The 20,375-nt window shown below is 39.5% G+C and overlaps 1 protein-coding gene across 1 annotated transcript in view; it reads right to left on the reverse strand.

Annotated features, from left to right (window-relative positions):
* Positions 1–20,375, reverse strand: part of RNF130 (ring finger protein 130) — a gene marked incomplete at its 5' end in the record, with an annotated part of 55,611 nt that overhangs the window by 18,645 nt on the left and 16,591 nt on the right. The window contains 5 exons of the mRNA XM_017728035.1: positions 17–87; positions 1,099–1,195; positions 7,777–7,859; positions 9,793–9,864; positions 13,376–13,626. Of these exons, the coding sequence (XP_017583524.1) occupies positions 17–87; positions 1,099–1,195; positions 7,777–7,859; positions 9,793–9,864; positions 13,376–13,626 (574 nt within the window). The remainder of the gene's footprint in view (positions 1–16; positions 88–1,098; positions 1,196–7,776; positions 7,860–9,792; positions 9,865–13,375; positions 13,627–20,375) is intronic.

Raw genomic sequence — 20,375 nt, forward strand, 5'->3', positions numbered from 1 at the left:
CCCGAGCGCGGAGCGCCTGCTCGCCGGCTGCCCCCGCGTGAGCCTCTCCATGTCAAAGGCTACATTATCTGTGCATGGCACGTTGGGCTGGGCAAAAACACAGCTCCATGTTACAGCAGTGAATGTTCTATGGGTAGCAAACCTATACATTGAATAAACCCACCCACACACACTTCTTTCAGCCACTGTGGCTGTGCTGAGGTCACACAGGAGAGAAAATGCATGAATGAACAACTTCTACCTGAAGTCACCTCTTTAAGAGGAGAAAGAAGAAGCAGAAAAAATGATTGAGATACAAGGATGGGACTCAAATACACTTGTATCATAGCCTATGCCTGTATGGTTTACCACAACCATGATAAACTCTGAATTCTACTGTATCCTCTGCTAAAAACCCAGGTATGTTATTAACTGCAAAAACAGGTCATCCACAATATATCTGCTACTATTTCTTCGGAAATGTGCACATTTGCAACTGACACAGCTAAAAATGGAGGCCTGATTATTCTCACTGTCTTGAATCAAAAACTAGTTTAGACAGTCTCTCCATATGTTCTTCTCCTACTCTGAAAAGAGCATCACTCCCACTTTATAATTTTTTCCTCATACAGGAAAGATTAAAAAAATCTTCTTTGAGGTTTCATTGCTATCCCTTTGTGAACTGGTCAACCAAAGCATAATGTCTTATGGGGATCCCATAAGACATGACCTGCTTGAGGAAAACTCACTGCTCTTGGCTACAGTGGGGCTTTTAATGTGCAAATTTAAGACTGTCTACAGGAAACCACGAGAACACGAGATTCACAGAGTAAATATAACGAGGGTTGAAAGGACTTGAGAAAAGGGAAGATTACAGAGAATCTAGCATACTTCCAGCAGATAATTGCCATAAATGCAAATATAACAATATATTCTCAATGACCAACCAGGGAAAGAAGGACCAACAACAAATCAGCAGCAAAGAAATTGGTAAAACCCCCCTAATATTTTCTCAGTAAGGGTACTAGAATACCCTTACCCCTCTCTCCCCTAAAATTATTCTTCCTGTTCTGGGTCTCAGACATGGGAGAAAGAAGAGCTCACAACAGAGCAACTTACCACAATTCCCAGTGCCTTCAAAATGTTCAGTTTACACATTGGACATGTACAGTGCTCACTGAGCCATGGATCCACACAGACTTTGTGGAACACGTGCCTAGAAGAACAGAGAAGGTACATACATAGTTTGCAAACAATTCTATTTTATACAATGAAAATGACTTAAACTTTTGGATAGTTGCTTTTTTTAATTTTAAAATACATGCAAATCTTAGAATTGCCAGTATTCTGTGGTAATTGCAGTAATTAAAAAAATTTGCTTGTTGTTGTCACTCTTTACTAATAGTTCAATTAGGAGGAAACACTTGAAGATTTTAATTCCCACCTCACACCCCCCTTTTACTGTGGATATGAGTAGAAGATGTAAGGTAAAAGAACCAAGGTAATGCCATTCCCACCATAACTTGTCTACAGTCTTGTCTCAGTTTTGATGCAGAATTTGACCATAAACTGTGTAGGAAGAGCATAGATCCATCAGCTGTCAATTTTGTTCACAAGTCAGTGGAACCAACCCAAACACATTCCTGTTTGACTTTGAAAAGGCTTTTATAATTATCATATCGAAGTAAAAAGAAGGCTTTCCCCCTGCCATCAGTATTTCTTGATATCAAGAAGGAAAACATGTCCATCATGATATGATTGTCATAAAAATAAAAGGAGGGGCAAACTGGGCTTTCAGAGGTGGAAAGGCAAATTGTGCTCCTACTTGCACAGCAGGCAACTCTGCAATAGGCAACAGTCTGCATTGCCTCCTACACTGCATTCAAAGTCTTAGTCACACACATGAATATAATGTAACAGTGTTGGGATTGATATAAACCAGTATAACAAGAAAGGACTATGCAGAGACCAAAACAAGGTACATAAATTAAAGGAAGTAAAGGAAATGAATGCTCTCTTAGCTTTCCAAAAGGCAAAGAACTTTTCAGAGGATATTCATGGCAGGCATGGGTATCACAAGATTGTCTACCCAATATAGATTCAGCAAATACTCATAAAAACCCAATCTGAGTAACTGCCTATGATAACTCCAATGATAAGAGCCCTGATCCTTCATTTCCAGTGGTGCTGACTGCAGAGCAAGAAGCCAGTAAGAGCAGGCACACCCAAACACGACAGACTGGTGATCATGACAAAGTTCAGCAATTACAAGGGCTGCTTAATCAGCGAAGAGCTGTGCTCTGGAGCCAGCAGGGAAAGGGGCAGGGGCAGAACAAGCAGTTCTTGCCATCTATTTGAGGCATCAGCAGGGTCTGCAAGAGGTGGTCATGTGTGCCCCCAAGGCAGCATAAAGCTGAGATACTCTCTGCCCCCTCCTTGCTCGGGTTACACTTGTGCTCTGTGCCTCAGAAAGCTCATCATGGAATCCGGGAGCTCTTTGCTCCCTGTCCTTTGGGATTTTAACACCAGAGACCAAATGAGGCACATTGCCAGATTATCTGCTTTTAAGTCTCTGAAAGGCCTCCTGGAACTGTTAAACATTGCAAAAGACAGTATATAATTATGTTCCATGTCTTCAGACTGATGCAGGGACTAAAGAATATCAACATTACGAAGTTCTAGGCAGCTACAGCTCTATGTCCTACCTGTACTAATTAAAGATGCACAATTAGGGTGTAAAATAGTCAATAGAAGATAGACAGGGAGCAAAAGAATTTTGCTTATCTCTATCCCAGATAATGCAGGAATAAAAACTTAAAGAACCTCAGTTAGTCACTTGGCTGGCCTGTGTCCTCTAGCAAGATGGCAATCACAAAAAACAGGGTATGTACAGTGACTTGTGTTCAAATCATCACCCAAAATAGACTCACTTCTATTATTATTCTTAATGCATTCCCTTCATTACTCACAAAACTACAGGAAACAATGTTTAGAAACTCTGGGTGATACAAAATGGTTTTAAATATTCTGAAACATACAGAGATGCTATTTTTCTATGTTAGGCAAATTATGACTTTTATTTGCTTGTTTTCTTTTAAGTCTCTGGAGTCTGTTTTTTTAAAGTAGAACAAACCTGAAAATCTAATATTTTGGGCAAGAGCAGACATCAAGACTCCACAGAAGTATGAAAACAGCTTTATTATATCATTATTGGCTAATCAGTGCTGTAGAAGCACTCAGATCAAGTGAAGCAGGCGACTGATGTAGATGCCAACGTGCATCCACTAAATATTATAAGTTATTTTAAAAAGCCATTAGCACTTTGATATATTTATATACACAGCCGAATTGTTTTTGTGACCCCCTAATTCTTTGCTTTTAGTTCCTAAACCTTCATGGATGTTTATTAATGTGTTTCAAAGAAGTGCAGTTCTCCAAAGGTTCTTGATTTAGAAATCATGGCTCTGCCTACTACTTACAGAGTTTCTCTACCCCTTAAAAAGTTTGCTGATAGCATTATTGTGGCTCAGGCTCTGTCTGGATTTGTCTGTTTGCAAGAGTTAAAAAGGAGTTATACAGCAATGACGACAACAAACAAGAATTATTTTCAAACCTCACACTGACAAAGTAAGCCCTTGCAATTTCTGCTCTCATAAACCTTCCTCCTCTTCCTATTTCTGTCATTGGTATTCAAGGACCATAAATCTGAAGAGTTCCCAGCAAGTTGCTCTTGGTCACGACAACTGATGATGTTCCCTCAGGAGCCACACGCTGGGGAGTCAGGTGTGACACAGCCTCTGCTGCCTCTCCAGCCTCGGGCTGGAGGAAGCAGGGCTGGCAGCCAGGCTGGCAGCACTGATGGAGTCTCCCATGCAGGCACAACTCCAGGCAGGTGACCTGCAGGTATTTTTCCACTCTGTCAGCACACCCAAGCCAGTTGCCCTCCAGCTGGTAATAAACACCATAACACCAACTCTTGTACAACATGGCTTCTTTGCAGCATTTCACAGGGGAGAAAGTGAGTTAGGAATCTCTTTTAGTGGTGTAAGGCCTCCAAATCTGCACATCACAGAAGGAGAAGGGTTGAATGATTTTCAAGTGCTGTTTCCCTAAAGCTCACTACCCTTCCCTGCTCTCAGTGCAGCATCCCACCAAAGGGACCTTTGCTGTTGCAAAGAGCATCTTTGGCTACTGCTGGGGGCAGCTGCTCCCCTGGCCCTGGGGTCCAAGGCACTGCAGGAGGCAGAAAGGATGCCATCAAGACTCTGTGTTAATTTGGTCTTTAAAAGAAAAAGGTAGCTATTTGCAGCAGCACAGAATCAAACAGATAAAAATAGGAAAATCAGGTTTAGTCACTTTTGTCACTTTCCTCCTTCTTGCCCAGGATAGAAATTAAGAATTTGGCTCAAAAGCCATCTATTTTATAGTATTCACAACTCTTAATTCTTTTGCTACCTTGTTAATTCCTTCCTTCCCAGGATATCTTTCTGCCCTTTCCAATGTCATTTTCTGCTCTTTTCTAACCTGTCACTTTGCTCTCCCCATCCCTTATCTCTCACTAATCCTTCACACTACCCACTCCTGATCACTTTCCACCTAGTGCCTGTTCAGCCCCTAAATGCAACAGTGTGATGGCAGAATAAAATTACCTGAAGAAAGAGAATGTCCATGAAGTTTGTCTTTCGCTAGGATCCCTCTGACATTTGCTTCCTCTACTTATTTTTCCCTTACGTAATGACAGTCACAAAAGACACATTCCTCAAGCTTGGAAGCCTGAAACAGATGGCTGCTTGTCCCTCAGTGCACTAAAGCTATAGGTATGTCCATAGGCTGCTGGTACTAAACATACTTCTCTCTCTAAAGCACAAAATGAGCTACTGCAAACAATTCAGTTGAATTTCTACCACTTTAACCATACTTTATTTTTAGATTGGCCACAATTTCCCGCACGCCATGAAACTTTACATCACAAATGTGGTGTTTCACCACAGAATTTTAGGTGCAGCTTGCTCAGCTGCTGGTAGATTTCGCCTGTTGTGTGTCTGCCCAGATTCCTCTGCTGAGGCACAGAGTGACAGACCAAACTTAACTGCAGGGAATAACTGTGGTACTAAAGGGAAAGGCTACTTTTAAATTGATGAAAGCAGCAAGGATGCCTCATGCCAGTGATTCCTACTGTCTAATGATTACAGCTTCCCCAACAAGCACAGTAAGAAGAATTTCTAGCCTTTCATTTGCTTTCTCTTGGTCAAGTAATTTTCTCCACGGTTTTCTTGCAATTTATTTTCTCATCTGGCTTAGAAGCTCTCTTGTAGGCTTTGTTTTATAGTCTGTGCGCTGTTTGGGTTGTTTTTTTGTTTAAACTAACATTTCATGCTGTGCTAAAATGGGAGGTTGAAGTATGAGAAAGTAGAAAGGAGTTAAACCTCCAAAACAAGGTTTGGGGAGCAGCATTTCAGGCACTGAAGACTGAAAAATCTTACACGGAATCTGATATTTACTGGGCCCATCTCTGCAGGTAGTAGTTGGCTTTTCATCCACAAATATAAAAATGTCTTGTGGAAAGCATCCATCTCACTGTTTGTGTCTAGCCTAGATGGTTTTGCACTCAAAAGCTGAGCTGCAGCAAATGAAAAGTGAGATGTAAAAAAGAAGTAGAAAGTGAACATAAAAGTTGTCATACAGCCTTCGGCAGGAATGTAATCTGAGCCTTCGCTGACCTTACATTCTTGTGAAAAACAGAACCGAAAACGATCTACACAAGAGCCTTGATCTCTCCCTTACATGGGAGACTGCACTGGGGCAGGTTGTGCTGAGGTGGCAGCCAGGTGCACCTGCATGCAGCTCCCTGAACAGCTGTAACTATCCCTGAGGGCCCAGAGCTTCCTGCCTGCAGGACTGCAGCTCACCAAAGGTGTATGAAGGAAAAGGACTTTTCTTTCTTTTTTTTTTTAATTAAAAAAAGTATTAATGATCACCTTGTTTAAATGGTCTGTATTGTATCTGTGGATATGAGCAACATATCCACTGCTTGGACGGGGGCAGTTGTTCAACTAAGGAAGTTGGCTTTTAATCCCAACTCTGCCTTGTGCTCAGTGGGAAGAGTTGTTTTCCTATGGGGGAAGACTCATTCTCTCTTCACTGGCAAGGACCTCCTCCTGCCTTTTGTTTGGTATCAAGAGAAAGGCACAGAGGGGTGGGACTTGTGACCTTTCATTCCACGTCCTTGAGCCTCACAGTACCACCCTGAAGTACAAAAGAGATGCTTTCTTAAGAGGCAAACAATCATCTCAGCGGTCCAAAACTGGTGTGCAGTTTCCAGAAGTTCCTCCTCTAATTTCTGACTAAGCTTCTGCATAACATATCAAAAGAGCAGGGCTTAATTCACCTACACAAACTTCACTTGAGATTGCAATAAATGATGTAACTCTGAAATCTTTACTTAACACTTGGGAGTACATTTTTTAGAGCAAGAGGACATCAACTTTGAGTAAAAATGACCGAATTGTAAAGAAGAAACACACCCACACCCACATGATTAAAAGCTCCCAAACCTTTACTAATTAAGACCAAGCTCTTCTATTCCTAAATATTTTAATTGGAGTTTCTAAATAATCATTTGTAGAGTATGTTAACTAAACAACATTAAGAATCTAAAACACGTCACTGTTTCCTACTGTCCAAGAGGTAAGGAACACAGAGAACAGTAAACTGAATTAGATTTTTGGCTTCAGAAGTATAATGCACACATATGTTGATCAATAAGATATAAAATAATAGTGTTTTCCTTTTATGATGATGGAAATACACTGCACATTAGAAGATATTCCAGCTATTCAGAACAGCCTGCAGGAGGATTTAGAAGACCAATAATGAGCTCATATGTGCTGCTGCTGCCTGACTGGAGATTGACTCCAACACATGACTTTGTTGCTTCTGGAGTATCATGCAGAACCATTTATGTATCAAGTACAAGCCAAGTTACTGGATCTTGCTGCATATACACAACCTAACTTACACATGGTTTTTGTGCCTGGAGATGGGGAGAAAGCTTTGCATTTCAGAACACAAGGGAAAGATGTCCTTGATAATGCCTGAAGCTACCAAAATGTATGATGCATCAAAATCAGCCACCAGGTGGAAAAGTATTTAAAAGCATCTCTCAAAGAGAAAATGTCCCAAAACAACTCAAGAATGGAAATGGAATGGAAACAAACTGAAAACCTGTAAATGTCAACACAGTGCCATAAAAGGGGTAGAAGTTGTTATATTTTAAGCACTAATGCAGAATCACCAGCAAGTACAAATCTTCAGACACAAGCCAAGATCACACTGCACTGAAGAGACCAAAGACAGATGACAGCACAGAAGCTGACTAATGTCAGGAGGTATGAAGGTTGCAAAGACTGCATTTCTATTTCCTACAGTTTTGGAAACCATCAGCCAGCTGTTGCACATCTACTGTGCAGAATGCTGCAGCTGTACCTGGCTCCTTATACTGAAGTTTTTTGAGTCTGCCCATGACTTGGTCCTTAAACCTGCACCCCCCCTCCACCTCACTGCAATCTCAATAGCTCCACTGCCAATATCTTTAATATAATTCTGTTTAATCTCCACTGTCCTAATAGTGCCAGCACCCACACTCACACTTTCTGGCACCATAGTCTAAAATAAAGTGGCTGTTATTAGGACTGAAAACATCGAACAAATGCATTTGTGAATTACAGTGCACATGAAATGAAGCAAAAGAGCACCAACAGATAACAGTTTCCAAACAAAGCAACTTCATTATCTTACTTGCATGGCAAAATGCGAACAACATCGTTCTGCTTGTAACTCTCAATGCAGACAGCACAATGATCAAAGTCTGGGTCTGTTTCCTAAAATGAATAGAATGAGAATTCAAGTCAAGAGTCAAAGCTATGACAAATGTCAAAGTAGTTGTGACTAGTACATGAACTGCTTTGTGCCAAGTAGCTGTTACCAAGCTATAAATCCAATGACTGCATTATTATACTTCAACATGACTTAAGCAAGAAAAGCATCTCCTACATACAAAACTCCTATTTTTTTGAGCTGGTAAATCACCATTTGAAACATAAGCTAAGGCCTAAATGATTCCAATGTTCAGTGAAATCATTATAAAATATAGTGGAATTTTTCCTAGATTTCCTTTTGTTTTTTACTTCCAGCTTGGAGATAACATTTATCCAGGGCTATTTCATCCAGGGATTTTTTTGGTTTTTTTTGTTGTTGTTGTTGGGTTTTTTTGTTTGTTTTTTGGTTTGTTTTTTGTTTGTTTGGTTTTTGTTGTTGTTGTTGTTGTTTTTGTTGTTTGTTTGTTCTGGCAGAATAAGAATTCTGGGACTCATTTTTACAGCCAGAACTAGCACATATTACTTATTGCAGAGTAGTCCCATATTTGTGTCTGCTGCTTACTTGCAGAAATATCATTGCTCTTATCCAGACATGAACATGAGGATCACTGATTGACTGACTCTTCTCTTTTCTGTTTTCCAGAAGTTAAGATTTTTTAAAATTCTACTTTAAAATACGGTATTTTTAAATTCCAATTGAAAAAGATGGGACTTCATTTGGATATAGATATGGCATCAACAATACATATTTAAAATGTTTGGGCCTGTGACAAAAAATAGGCTGTTCCTTCTCTTAGTTCAACGTCACTGTTCTTTTTGATGCCAACCAGCTACAAGCCAGACACCAAGACAGGGACCAGAGCAAGGCCACAGCCACTCCTGGTCAGCAGCAGCCAGGGCAGCACACAGAGAATCCTGATGGCTCTTCTGAGGAAAAAAAGGTTTTTCCCACTCTGTTCACCTGCATGTGCACCTCATGCTGTCTGCACTGCAACCTACACAGCACTTGACAGCATAAATTCAGAACTGGCAAGACAACAACATTTTTTAACATGGAAAAGTTCCTCTAATCTTTATGTTCTCCCATTCCAGAAAAGATTTAGTGCAGTGGGCTGTTTTGAAATAAAACTACATAGGGAGGGAGGAAGAACAGAAAGACATTTTCTCTGCCTTCTCTCTGGAAGCAAATTTTCCTATCACTTCCTAATCTCCCACTGCAGATAGTGTTGACAAGAAAGATAAAAAGGAATCACAATACAAAGGCCCTAGGAAATAAGATTTTAAAAATCAAATCATAGCCAGAATTTCCCTGCCTTTTGAAAATTAAAGCTAAAAATTTAAGCAAGATTAATGACTACTTTTTCCTTTCAGAATTAAAAATAAAGTAATACTGCTCATAAAGTGGAAAAAGCTTACAACATACCACACCATATATTTTAGTTTGTATACCAGCAAGAAATGTTCTTGGAGTAACATTTACTGAAATACCTCTTTATGCTCCCCCTTAACTTACTGAATAGTTGTATTTTACTTAAGAGATATCTTCAATTATCTGTCTTTTATATTTATTTTTCCTTTACAGAACCTATATATGGAAAGGTTCTAAGCTTAAGAATTCCACATAAACAATGCCAGCCCTTATGTACTCACGCCAGGACATCCTCCCAGCCAGCACACAAAACCACCCTCAGTCACAGTTGCCAGATGGAGTGCAAATAGTATTTAAGCAAGAAAAACTTCTTTGAAATATACAGACTTACAGCACACATCAGTACTAACAGTTACACAAAATATTGTGCCACAGGACAAAGTAAGCCTCCAACAAGGAAGGCAAAGTCATAAATCAGAAACCGAAAGAAAAAACTGAGAGTGTTTCCCCAGAAAAAAAAATAAACATGACGCTCAAGTTTATCATGTTGAAATCTTATTATTATACCTTATCACCCTTCTTTACTGTCCTGGTTGTCAATTTACCAATGGCTTTCTTGGCAGCATCTCCAAGTCGACGCTAATAAAGTGACAAAGAAGAGAACACAAATTAACCCTGATAAACAAGCTTCATTAGTGTCCTTTATAATGACTTATTTGGGCTCAGTAATACCATTGCAATACACACTATGGCAGCAGGCCAACACATAAGACAAAATGCAAACACAGCAAAGCACTGAGATTTGTTGAGAAGGAAAAATAGCCAACAGCTGAATCCTCAAATGCTCTCCATAAGCATGGGCATAAAACTCAGGGACTGTATAGAAGTCCACAGAAGTGAATCAGCACTGATGTGCAAAACTAATCAAAGCCAGGTTGCAGGATAAAAGCTGAAGCAATGTCCCCTCCTGATGATTTCCACTGTACTCTGTTCATACTGGTTTTTATTCAGTGTGCTGTAATACACTGCTTGTTCTCTTAAGCTTGAATTATTTTTATATTTCCCCCCTGAGCAGGCTGATCTTATTCTGAGATGCACAAGATCCTCCCAGTGTAACCTAGTTTCTCTCTTGCTATTACCCAAAACCACCACAATCTCATAAAAGAAAAAAATGATGGGTCACGAAATCTAAATAAGCCAATACAGACTTAAATTAAGCTGAAATTAATACTGGTTTGAAGATAACCTCAATCTGCATGCAGAGGCCATACTATTTTTCTGCTGTTTATGTTGCTTCATGACCACCACAGTTAGATGGAAGGAGCCTTTTCTGACATTCAAGTGCTGATTCCTACTGAAATGCCCAGTTCCCAGCCAACAAAGAATGGCTGTTTGTCACTGTTTACCCACTGGGGTCCCAAAGGTGGGCACTGAATGAAACAAAGATCCTGTTGTCTTCCTTCAGTGACATGAGACATCAGACTTGGTTTAAAACTGACTTAAAAAACAGAAGTTCACGTATCTCCTCTTTCCCCTCCAACCTGTACTGAGTACTCCGCCTTTGAAAGGGATGGGCTGCTTCTGAGAATGCAGCTCTCAAAACCTTTCCTGCAGCCTGCAATCCATGTGTGGGGTTTTGTGCCCACCTTCTATGAAACTGAAACCCAAATCCTTCATAAGGTGTACCCCCTGTATCACACATTTCCCTGCACACAAACTGGAATGAAAGTTGCTTTTATTTGAGAAACACAATGATGTCACAAGTCTGCATCGCAACTGACTGTACCACTTATTCTAGAATTACATAAGCACTTTTCTTCCTTGTGGTTTCACAGAACAGCAGCTCTAATTTTGTATTTTTTAGAGCAAGGATTTGAAAAAAAATCAGATACACAGTCCCAGCTACTGAAGCATATCCATGTAGGAAGCACAGCATCAGAAGCAGAGCTGGGATAGGAAATTATATGCTTCCTAGAGTCAAAAATCTCACCCTAACTTCAATATGCAAGAATTTGGTCAATTTAAGCAGATCTAAATTACGTGCCCTGGAACAAGCATATTGGCCTGAGAACTTAATGACACAGAACACACTGGGCACACTGCTGGAGTAGATAACCATTGCATAACCAAAAGAGTGATTACTGAGAGGAACGAGGCTGAAATGGCATTTAACTCAAATGCTCAACACTACCAGCCAAGTGAATGTGGGTAGTATCTGTATTTCATTCCACTGCATGTGATTGTATATGCACTACAAGAAATTTTAAAGATTATTTTCCCACTGAGAGCATAATATTTCAGCAGAATTCTTCCAACATATTGAAGTTCTTTTACGTAAATAAATTTGCTAAATAATAACTTTCATCTCTTCCATTGAAGAGGTCAATCTCTTCTATTTTCTAATTTTAACAAATACTCTTTCATGCTAACACTGGAAACACTCAGAATTTGCTATTTTGCTAAGTTAGGGCACAGGCACAGACCATATGCTTGCCTTTAAAAACCACAACCGTGTGGATGGAAAAGGTCACTTCCACATGCAAAAGAGTTTCACACCTCCAATGGAAGCACGCAAGAATAACCATGTGAAATACCAATATCTGCTTGTGTTATCTACAAAACACAGCAAGTTTTTGATGGCTTTGATTTAAAAAACAGAAAAACGTGCGCCTTGACGTAACTTAAAAACAAGATCATAGCCTAAACCAAGTTATTTCATCACTAACAGTACAGTCTTTGTGAAAGCTCTCAAAGCTCTTTAAAAGTAAGCTGTAGCTGTCGCCACCTTCTTATTAAAGTTTAATAAGCTCAGCTTTTTAAACCACATAAAATTTTCATCAAGTTTCTCCTGACCTTTGTAAAAATTTAAAGAAAGAAAAAAGGTCCTAAGAGCCCTTTCCCAATGGAGCAACTGTTTTGAAACGTGGACATTTGGAAGAAGCCTAGAGCCATGTAGGGGATAGAGAAGGCACAATTTAGTATTCCACAGACATTCATTAAGTTACAGTTATATTTAAACTTTCACCATCCCAAGGGACCACACTAAGTACTGGCTACAGTGTGGTCATTTAAGAATGACATCCTTAGGAAAATCTACAGGATGCCCATGGGACCTGCAGCATCAGACACTATTTATAGTAACTGAAAAGGAAATCCTGTGCCACCACCAAGGCTTTGTAAGCTTGAATTTGTTCTAGGTCTGACAGAACACCAAAGAACTGCCTCACAGCCAGCTGCCGTGTATCACCTGTAATTTGGGGGAAAGGGGGACAGTGACTAGAGGTCAGGAGGTTTTGACTAGAGGTCAGGAGGTTTCTAAGTTAGCCTTGGCAGAGAGACAGGGCAAAGAGGACACTATGGATTTCCCAAGGCTTACTGACCCTTCTCAATAAAAGCCAAGGCACACTATGGAAGGTCATTAAGTCCACAGTAGTAAAACATTTACTTCTAAAGTTTAATCTGTGTTTGAGTTGACAATTTGATTTAGTCTGGGTCTCTGAGTATGGCCATAAGAGTTGAAAAGGAATGTAAGCAAGGTATATTGGACAAAATTTTAGTTAAAATATATCACCAGGAGAATTAGGCACTCCTTACCAAGGGTGATCTTAAATAAAGTTGAAAGTCAACACAGACCACTAAGCAGCTCTACACCTTAGTTTTCTTACCCTAACATTCATGATAGATTATGATTTAGGAATACTTTTATACAATTTCTGAATTACCTTAACTATTACAGAAGGAATCCTTAAGAGCATAGAGAGAATTAGTAACATTTGCTCAGTGTTCCCCCATACTACACAAGTCGATTCATAATTTAACTTTCTTCCCCATTCCCAACATACATCCAGTACATATTTACTCAGCCAACACAGAATTCATCTTACTTTTGGACTTACACTAACTAAAACTCCAAGTATTTTGCTTCAGTTCTATTCTTTCCTGTCATGTATTAGGATCTATACTGGTGCTGCTCAGGTTGAAAACACTTTGCTATATAAAAATCCTTGTCTGGCAACATGCTCTGCCTTGGAACAAAGAGGTTCTGAACACCAGTTTGATGGGCATTCCTTAGAAACTATTTGTTCTCTATTGATTATTGTATACAGAAATATTATCTCCATAACTTAAGAGAAAAGAAGAGACCCCTTACCTGATTCCTGTCACGTGCACTTGTGTACCTGATCTTCTGGATGAAGTAAAATATTAACCATGCTGAAGAAATGATCATCAAAACAATGAATGATATTGACACGAAGACTAGAGAGCCCCGACTGAAGTTCTTCGGAGGAACACGGGACCCCACTGCTATGGCCATCAGGACAGAGATATTCTTTTCCAAGTAATTCAGGATCTCCTTAACCTTCGATTCTGTAATCATGACAGCAACAATGTCTCCAGTTCCTATAAAAAGGGAAAAAATATTTAATTTATATTTAAAATTAACATGGCATGCTGCTCACAAGATGAATTTTCCAGTTTTCCAAATGGAAAGCCATTTGACAACTCGAGGTTTTAATCTAAGCCATCTGTGGCACATGGAACATGCTACTGGGCACTCTACTCATGCCTTGTCCTTCAAACCCAGATTTTCAAATTAGGGCATTAACATGCAAACTCTCTGCAGCTCCACACATAGTAACAGATCTCTACTGCTGGTTACACAGTACTTCCCATATTATAATTACTGTGTGCAGTCCGAACTAGCTTTCAAAAGTACGTTTGTTCCAGATCTGAAGCCATGAATACCTAAACAGGCAACTCTCAGAAAAACATTTAGGAGATGAGTGAGAATATGAGAATATTGCTCGAGCGCCCTTAGCACAGGCAGTGCTGTGGATGTTGCTGGGAAGAGTTATGCAAGTTCCCCAGCGTGGTTATGTGGCTGCAAAGTAAAAGAGAATTGAAAAACTTGGCGGAAGTTTGACTGCTGATTTTATCACCCATACAAAGACACGCTTGACAGGATCGCAAAGAGGCTGTCAGCTTCATCAGCTCCATTTTCAACGTGTAGCCCATCTGTTTTCATAGTGTCTTGCCTCTAGACTATTTCCTGTCCCAAAGGGAAAATTATTGGTACAAGGATAATAGGAAAACCATAAGCCTTGCCGAAAAAGAACAAAATCACCTGTAGAGCAGAGGGAGCACCCACGTTTTAATGCAAAGACCCCATTAAAAAAATAGGATTTTGAACACGGGGTAATTATAATTTCAAAGAAAGGAAAGTTTTAGAAAAACCAAAGCCAGAAAGAAAAAAAACCTTGCGAAGTTTCATTCTTATTCATCCAGACTTATTTGCTTCCTATACTAAAAGCCTTTTCAAGACCTATTTTCAAAATGCTTGCAAAATCTGCTCATCTGCTTGTTCCATCTGCTTGCTCCAATTCACATTCCCTCAGAGAGGAGCTGTATAAGGCAAACGACTTCAGCACCAAGATTCTGGATTTAGAGTGGATTTAAACTACAGAGAACCTAGTGTGACAGTAGAGAACATGAGGTCCTATTTTAACACAAGGCATTTGTTCAAAGTCTTTTAATCAAAACCTAACTTGAAGAAGCTACTGTATCCACAAAATGATGTTCAAGAGCCAAAAGAGCAGCATCTTTGAAACCCTGGGCACAATAATTCAGGGTGACAGCTACATAGTTTTTCCACAATGGGGACTTTTAATAGAGTTGTGCAACAGCCTTAAATGTTCTCTTATTACACTTTGCATTCACTATGCTAAATAGTAACATTTACAGCCACTATAATCAGTTTTCCTATTAAGTTCACTAATGCTGGTGATGTGAATTCTTCTGACAGAACTACTCAAAAGAATCAAAACTTATAATCTCAGAAATTAAAACTTGCACAATAATTGAAAAAACATTCCACAGCCCTCAAATTGCTTTCCTCAAGAAATTTAAACTTTTCTTTATTTAAAATTGAAATGGCAAAGTCATTCAGGCCTTGTCCTGCTAACATGGGGCTAAATAGGGAAAGAAAGTTCAGTGTTTCCTTCTGAATATTTTTGAAACAGTGCCACAGTAATTCAAAAGCTTTGAATAGCAATGAAAGCTCAACACAATTTATTTAATCTCTAGTATAGCACAGACTCACACAAGACCAATTTTAATCCAGCTCTCAAGAGATATTTCAGTACCAAGTTTGGTTTCATGCAAAAATAACCAAGATATTTAATAGACAGCAAAGCTCAGAGTAAAAGTCCATCACTAGCTTTATTTTCATGGAAATCTACCCAGATTCCTATTTGTCCATTTGGGAGGACAGTTCCTGCCCTGACTTTCAGCACATTTTTACAGCACAAGAGACACCCTTCCTACAATATCCTGTATGTAGATGAAGCACATGCTCCTGCAACCCCAAATCCCTGCAGCTCAGATAGCGCAAGATCAATCAAGAGCAGATAATTTATACTGCTTGGTATTTTCCCCAGACTTCACTTCTGCTCTTCGTATCTAGTTCAGGCAGAGAAGAAAAGCAGGGAAGGGTTCAGGAGGACTGTATTCCCCAGAGCACATGCTCTGCTAAGCTTCCCCAGAAGAAATTTATTTGCACTGAGAAATTATGTTAGTATGAAAATATCACGCTGAAGCACTCAATGTAATATCCTAACATGATTTATAAGTTATCTGCAACGCAAAGATGACAAAGATTTTCTGATACTAGTCCAGTGTTATCTGAATCCAAAGCTGAAGCCTCTACCTATTCCCTGCTGCCCAGGGAATGTGACAAAGCTGACAATCTGTCACGCGTTTTATATAAAGCCCAGCACAATGGGAACCTCTGGCATCACTGCAAAGTGATTTGCATTCCAAATGACTCAACTGGGAACAGCCGAAGTGCTACTGCTGCTTCTGACCCCGCCAGAGCCAAGGAGAACTGCAGAAAAGAAAAATAAATTGTGTCTGTTTAACATACTGAAGCTCAGTGGAAACTGGGACTTGGTTCATCCATATTTTTGTCAGGGGCATCACCCTAAATAATTTTAGCAAGAACTCCCTGTTTGAGAACAATTGGGGGCAGGAGGAGACAGTGACTCATTTATTTTAAGCACCTTGAAACCTTTTATTTCTGAAACTTTAGCAGAAAAAAATCCTCAGGTGAAGACAGAAAGACTAAGAGTGTTTGTGAAACTCAGAGAATATGGTCTTACTCCATAATCTTTCGAAAAGCAAGATTCTCCTCAGCCAAGAACACAGAGTCCAGAGAAAAGAATATGGATTGCTTACTAAAGCCAATGAACTACACATGGAACCATAGATGACAAGCTAGGACAGACGGTAGACATAAGATAAATATTGATGCCTGTAAACATAAATCATTTAATTGCTATCATCCAAGCCCAGGCAGCTCTTTCCAGCTTGCAATTTTATCATGCGCATGTTTAATTAGGATAGTTATACAACTCTGTGTATGAAAAGGGATGAAGTTGTGACTAATCATTAAATCTGTGTAATGTTACATTGTGAGAGCAGAAGAGAGAAAAACTTAAGAGCTGAGAAGACACTAAAAACAAGACTATGGGAAAAACAGCAACATCCAGAAGTTTCCTGTAGAGCTCGTAAGGAAACTGCTTTGCTCTCTCACTGACCTATTCATATGTCCTAGCAGTTCTAAAAGAGCATGCTTACAAAGTCAATAAAAAGTAATCTCCAAGAAATGTTACAAGTGTCCGCACAGGCAAATATTTGTGGTGCTTTTGTTGTGTTGGGTTTTTTTTTTTTTTGTTTGGTGGGTTTTTTGTCATTTGCTTGTTTGGTGGGAATTTTTTTGGGTTTTTGTTTGGTTTTGCCTTTTCTTTTTTTTTTTCCTTTTTTGTTTGTTTGTTTTTTTTCATTAATTCTTGACTACCATATGTTTGTCTGAAGCTCAAAATATGGATAACTATGTCCAGGATACCAAGCTGAAGCTGAAGACAGGCATGGTTCAAGAGGAGACTTCAGACACCTCCACCTAGCACCCACTAGGGGTTGCAGGGAATGGCAGCCTGGCAAAATGCACCTGCTAATCAGGCTGCAATGCTTCAACCACCTTCTCACAGCTGGGGAGGGCAGAACCTTAGATCCCATCTTGATTGTGGAAAGGGTCAGACCACCTGTAAAAGGCACTGAACTATTTTGATTTGATGCAACAAGGTTTGTAGAGAACTGAGAATTAAGTTAAGATACTCATAACAAAGGTCAGTGATTTGCTAATGGCTGATATTTAAAGCTAAAGTCCTTGCAGTAAGTCTCTGATAGTGGCTGCTGATGCTGCAGACACAGCATGAAGCACACAGACTGCACTCATCTCATGCTTGCGAAAGAATATTGTCCTCTCTTTAAACAGCAGAGAATATTTAACTGCAACTGAATCCGTTCATCGCTTCTTTCCGAAAACCCTAAACTTAGCAGACATTTACCTGAATAATTCTGCTGGTGAAAATTTCAGAGTACTTCCTTAGAAAACACAAACAAATTCCCCATTTCCTGATAAAGGTAAAGAATGGTCCAGACAGTCACTTGAAAGCTGGATTCAGACATTAAAATGCCACTGCCTTTCTGAGTGCAGCAATAGGATCATCATCATGATCACTTAATTGGAAATAAAACTGCCAATCTTCACAAACCAGACTTCCCTAATCTTCTGTTAAAATCCTGTAGCTGTGTGCTAAGCATTTCTGAACGCATTATATCAGAAATAAAAAGACAGCAATACCTAATATTCAGTACCCAGGAAAAGGATCAATCCTATTACTGTGAGCGACATATTTCTTGGAATAACATTAACTAACAGTGAAACCACTTCAACAGAATTTGGGAGCCCAGAAAGTGACAAAGCAAGCAGGAAAGCACTAATGAAAGCTATGGCTGTATATGAAATTTTGAGAGACTGATTGTGAGTTCCGTGAAAACACCAAAAGACATCTGAGCTGCATAAGAGCAGAGGCGAAAGCAAGGATTACCTCTACCAGGGAAGGGATTCAGCCATAAAGGATATAATCCATGAAACTTGTGAGGTAAAGGATAAGGAAAAGGCATGCTGACCTGTACGCAAAGCTGTGCCACTAGAAAAAGTGGGCTTGGGAAGAAGAGTTTTTAAATAAAAACTTCCACAGCATTTAACAACAGTGAGGAAACCCACAAATTTATCAGGTACCTTAACATTTTCATCTGATGCAAAACAAAGAAATTTGTTGTGAAGAATAACTCTTACATTCTAAACAGGTTTATGGGAAAGCAGACACCAAGAGAACGAGCCTTGGCATATCTTCAGAGTTATTAAAACTGGTCTAGCTGCACATATTTTTATTTTGATCTAATCAGAAAGTAAACAAGAGCACATCCAAGCTGTCAACACATGAGCAATCTCAAGAGTAGAATATGTTGTTTGAGATGTCCCAAATCAAATACAGAAAAAGCCCATAATATTTGACAGTTATTGCATTCTAAACAAGACAAGAATTTAATGCCAAGAATATACATTAATTTTAAAATGAGACTGGTAGCATTTTAAAATATTTGTCTTCCTGTTGCCTTAATAATATTGAAAATGTTGAATTCTTGCCTGTATGTAAACATTTACTTTAGGATGCCTATTTTATGTAGTGTCAGACACCAGAAAAGATTTTACAAAATTACCATGAGAAAAATCATAAAGGGCAGCAGCATATGAAACTATTACCCAAACGTCAGGCTTTTAAAGGTGCCTCAGTTAAATACAACCAGTGGAACAACTTGCTATCCCAAAACACTGAGCAGGTATTTGCAGAAATCACAAGTCTCTTTGCTGCACAAACCCATTCAAAACAACCTAAAGAAAAAGCTTCTGAAATTAAAACTTGACTTCTGTCTACTCAAGAGGACAAAGAAGTAGGTATTTCAAGTTCAGGGAGGAACAGGCTTCTATGAAATACTGTCAATGTATATCTGAAGAGCACTCAGAACTTTTCTTTGTAGCAAAAAGCTACAACAGATTTCACTCTGTCAGGTGAAGAGAGGGTCCTGCTCTGTGCCCTCTAAACATGGTTACACACTTCAGTGTTCTGGAACATGCCAGGCACTGCTGTACTGCAGACATGATGGACTACCACAAAGTCTGCTCCTTTAAGAAAAGCAGGCATTGATTCAGGCATAGGATTAGAAAACCAGAAACAGCAAGAGCAGCTTTTCAAAGATGGGTGTGACACAATTAAATTCAAAACAAATATTAAAGCTTAATCAGATTCTTGTTGTGCTAGCCTGTAGCACATTAAGTCCATAAGTGATAAATAATAAACTTATAAGCCTATCCTCCTTTGTTAAACAAGAAACTATGCCTCAGTATAATGTCCTTGCTGTATTTTTGACCAGCTTTATAATCTACTCTGACCAAGAGTTCCTAAAAGGAGAGATAAATTGCAAAATCAGTCGAGAAAACTGTTGGGCTGTATTTAGGTAACAACTACTGACACATTATTTCATAACCCAATTGCTCTATTCTGACACTCAGGGAAATGTTTCTTATGGAGAAATTAGCATACAATCAAAACAGGTAGTCACAGCCACATCCTGATTCATTCACAAGTCCAAATCCTGCTGATACACGTGAGCTGGCAAGCTATGCCCCTGGATTTCCTCAAGCTCGTCAAGGTCAAGCTGACTCTCTCCTGCACTAACACACTCCAGAAAACCAACACTCACAGCCTCTCAAAGATACAACAAAACTTCAGTATGTACAAAAGAGGCATTGGGCTTTGGCTTCTCTGCAGATCATTTCCCCTCCACCAGCCTCACCCAGGGAGCTCCTCTCTGTCTTCCATCCCAAGTCATATAACACTAAGCACTGCTAGAAGAATTAAGATTCTCTACTAAGCTACAAGATGCACCCACCTTTTTTGTAAGAGCTCCACAAGTTCCAGAATCTCTGCTCAGTCTTTAAACATGCTATTTCAATGCTTCTGGATGGGCAGCAGGAGGACAGACCCATGGCCGGGCCAAGAAGGGGAGAGAATTTATAAATCCCTGGAATGTGAACTGCAGCAGAGTTCCCCTAGAATGGTAAGGACACTGGATTCTGGGGCTTGGGGTTTCTTGTGCTCCCCTCTTTTGAATTGCCTTGATAATTCCACTTATATCACATACTCCCTTTCTGTGGAAGACATGTAGGTTCTGGGAATTACATTTTT

The sequence above is a fragment of the Corvus brachyrhynchos genome, unplaced genomic scaffold (assembly GCF_000691975.1).
Source record: "Corvus brachyrhynchos isolate BGI_N302 unplaced genomic scaffold, ASM69197v1 scaffold21, whole genome shotgun sequence".
Lineage (NCBI taxonomy): Eukaryota > Metazoa > Chordata > Aves > Passeriformes > Corvidae > Corvus > Corvus brachyrhynchos.